Source organism: Gopherus evgoodei, unplaced genomic scaffold (assembly GCF_007399415.2).
Source record: "Gopherus evgoodei ecotype Sinaloan lineage unplaced genomic scaffold, rGopEvg1_v1.p scaffold_33_arrow_ctg1, whole genome shotgun sequence".
NCBI classification, from domain to species: Eukaryota; Metazoa; Chordata; order Testudines; family Testudinidae; genus Gopherus; species Gopherus evgoodei.
Genome location: NW_022060005.1, coordinates 4968422 through 4970471, shown reverse-complemented (window position 1 = coordinate 4970471; position 2050 = coordinate 4968422). Strand labels below are relative to the sequence as shown.

General features: G+C 43.0%; 1 protein-coding gene across 1 annotated transcript; it reads left to right on the top strand.

The window, feature by feature from the left end:
- The first annotated feature begins 389 nt into the window (after positions 1-389).
- LOC115641132 (olfactory receptor 1009-like) lies at positions 390-1160 on the top strand. The gene has a single exon (XM_030544229.1). It carries the CDS (start codon positions 390-392, stop codon positions 1158-1160), a length of 771 nt encoding a protein of 256 aa, XP_030400089.1.
- Positions 1161-2050: the final 890 nt, after the last annotated feature.

Genomic DNA, 2050 nt, shown 5'->3' with positions numbered 1-2050 from the left:
TGGCAGTTAACTGCCCAAGTCTTTTTGTGTATCCAGCCTAATTTGCCTATTTAAAACAAACAAATACCATATCTCTTTCTCTCTCTCTCTAAATTTAGTGTAGTTAAAACGCACATTTTACAGAATGGAAAAGGACTCTCTTTACATTCAGCCTATGGAACAGATGATCTCCACATACTCTTTTAATTTATTTGTATGATAGCTGTTAATTTCATTTTCTTTCTCGTCTTCCAGGTCACAGATTTCCTGAATAGCTGACAATGAAAAATCAAACCACACTGATCGAATTTATCCTCCTGGCACTTTCCGGTGACACACAGATGCAGATTTTCCTCTTTCTCCTTTTTTTAGTTATTTACCTAATCACTCTGGGTGGTAATATAGTGATCATGGTGGTGATAAGAGCTGATTCTCACCTTCACACCCCAATGTACTTCTTTCTCTTCCATTTATCCTTTGTTGATATCTGCTATTCCTCAGTCTCAGTGCCTAAAATGCTGTTTAAAACTATTTCAGTCAATGACTGCATTGCTCAGATGTTCTTCATCTTCCTCTCAGCTGGTGCTGAAATTTTCATTCTCTCAGCCATGGCTTATGACCGCTATGCTGCCATCTGTGATCCACTACATTACGTGCAGACAATGAGCAAAGGAATCTGCGTTCAGCTGGTAAGTGGTGCATGGACAATGGGCTTCTTCTATGCCCTTCTTAACACAATTTTTGCCCTCATGTTGCCTTTCTGTGGGCCCATTCAAATCAGTCATTTCAACTGTGAGCTCCCTCCTCTGTTACAACTGGCCTGCACTGACACCCTCACCAATCAAGTGGTGCTTCTTACTTCTGCTGTGGTATTTGGGTCAAGCTCCTTCCTCCTCATTTACATCATCTCCACCATCCTGCGGATACGCTCTGCAGAGGGCAGGCATAAAGCCTTCTCCACCTGCAGCTCCCACCTGATCGTGGTTGGTTTGTTGTACTTCACGGCTTTTTTCCAGTACACAAAACCCAGCTCAGTCTCCTCTGTGGTTCTGGATGAAATGTTCTCCATCCAGTACAGCATCTTGAACCCCATGTTAAACCCCATCATCTACAGCCTGAAAAACAAGGAGGTGAAAACGGCTCTAAGGAATATATTGGGGAAATTCAGATTTCTCAGTTAGTGTTGATTCTCTCATTTTTTGAAAGTCAGAAAGCATAGATTGTGGGTAACTAGTGTTTGAGACATTCTCAGCTCAGATAATTGAATGACACTTTGGGCGAAATCCTCCACAGATCCAGTGCAGATCCATTGAATAAATTGTCCATTCCTTAGATTGTGTAAACCAGCATAGCTCCATTGGATCCAATGGGTGCTGGATCTAGACTCATAAAGGGTCTTGAACAGGAGAAATTGAGAGATAACCCATAATGCAGTGGCCAAGGCATGCACCTGGGAGGGGATAGATCGCTATTTCAATCATTTCTCCTCATCAGACACTTGAAGTGGGGGTCTCCCACATTTGAGGTGAGTACCATAACCACTGGGATAAAAGTTATGCTGGAGCTCCTCTTCCTAATTCTGTCTTTTTGTTTCCACAAAATCAAATGGATATAACTGGCCATGAACAAATTCAGGCTGGAAATTAGAGAAAGGTTTCTCACCCTCAGAAGGGTGAGGTTCTGGAACAAACTTCTAATAGGAGCTGTAGGGATCCACAACTTAATTAGTTTTAACAAAGTGTTGGATAAAATTATGACGATGTGATGGTGTGGGGCAGGGCTCAGCAACCCTGGTGCTCACTTCTGGCTTATGTCTTATGTTCCTAAAGGACATGCTTCAGGGTTTCAGCCGGACACCACGGTTCATGAAGGAATCCTTCCTCCTCCCACCAATGTATCCTGGGATGGTGGGTTTTTTTTCTCCTTCCTCTGAACCGTAAGGGATGGCCACGGTTGGAGATTGGATCTTAGATGGGATGGGCCAGGGCTCTGAGGTGTTACTAAGTTTTCTCTCTCTCAGATGTTTGCCTACACTGTTCTTGCTCACATAGTCAAGGACTAACTGTTTGAA

Coding starts and splice junctions, on each gene's coding strand:
- LOC115641132 (XM_030544229.1), top strand. CDS start 390: ATGGTGGTGATAAGAGCTGATTCTCACCTTCACACCCCAATGTACTTC.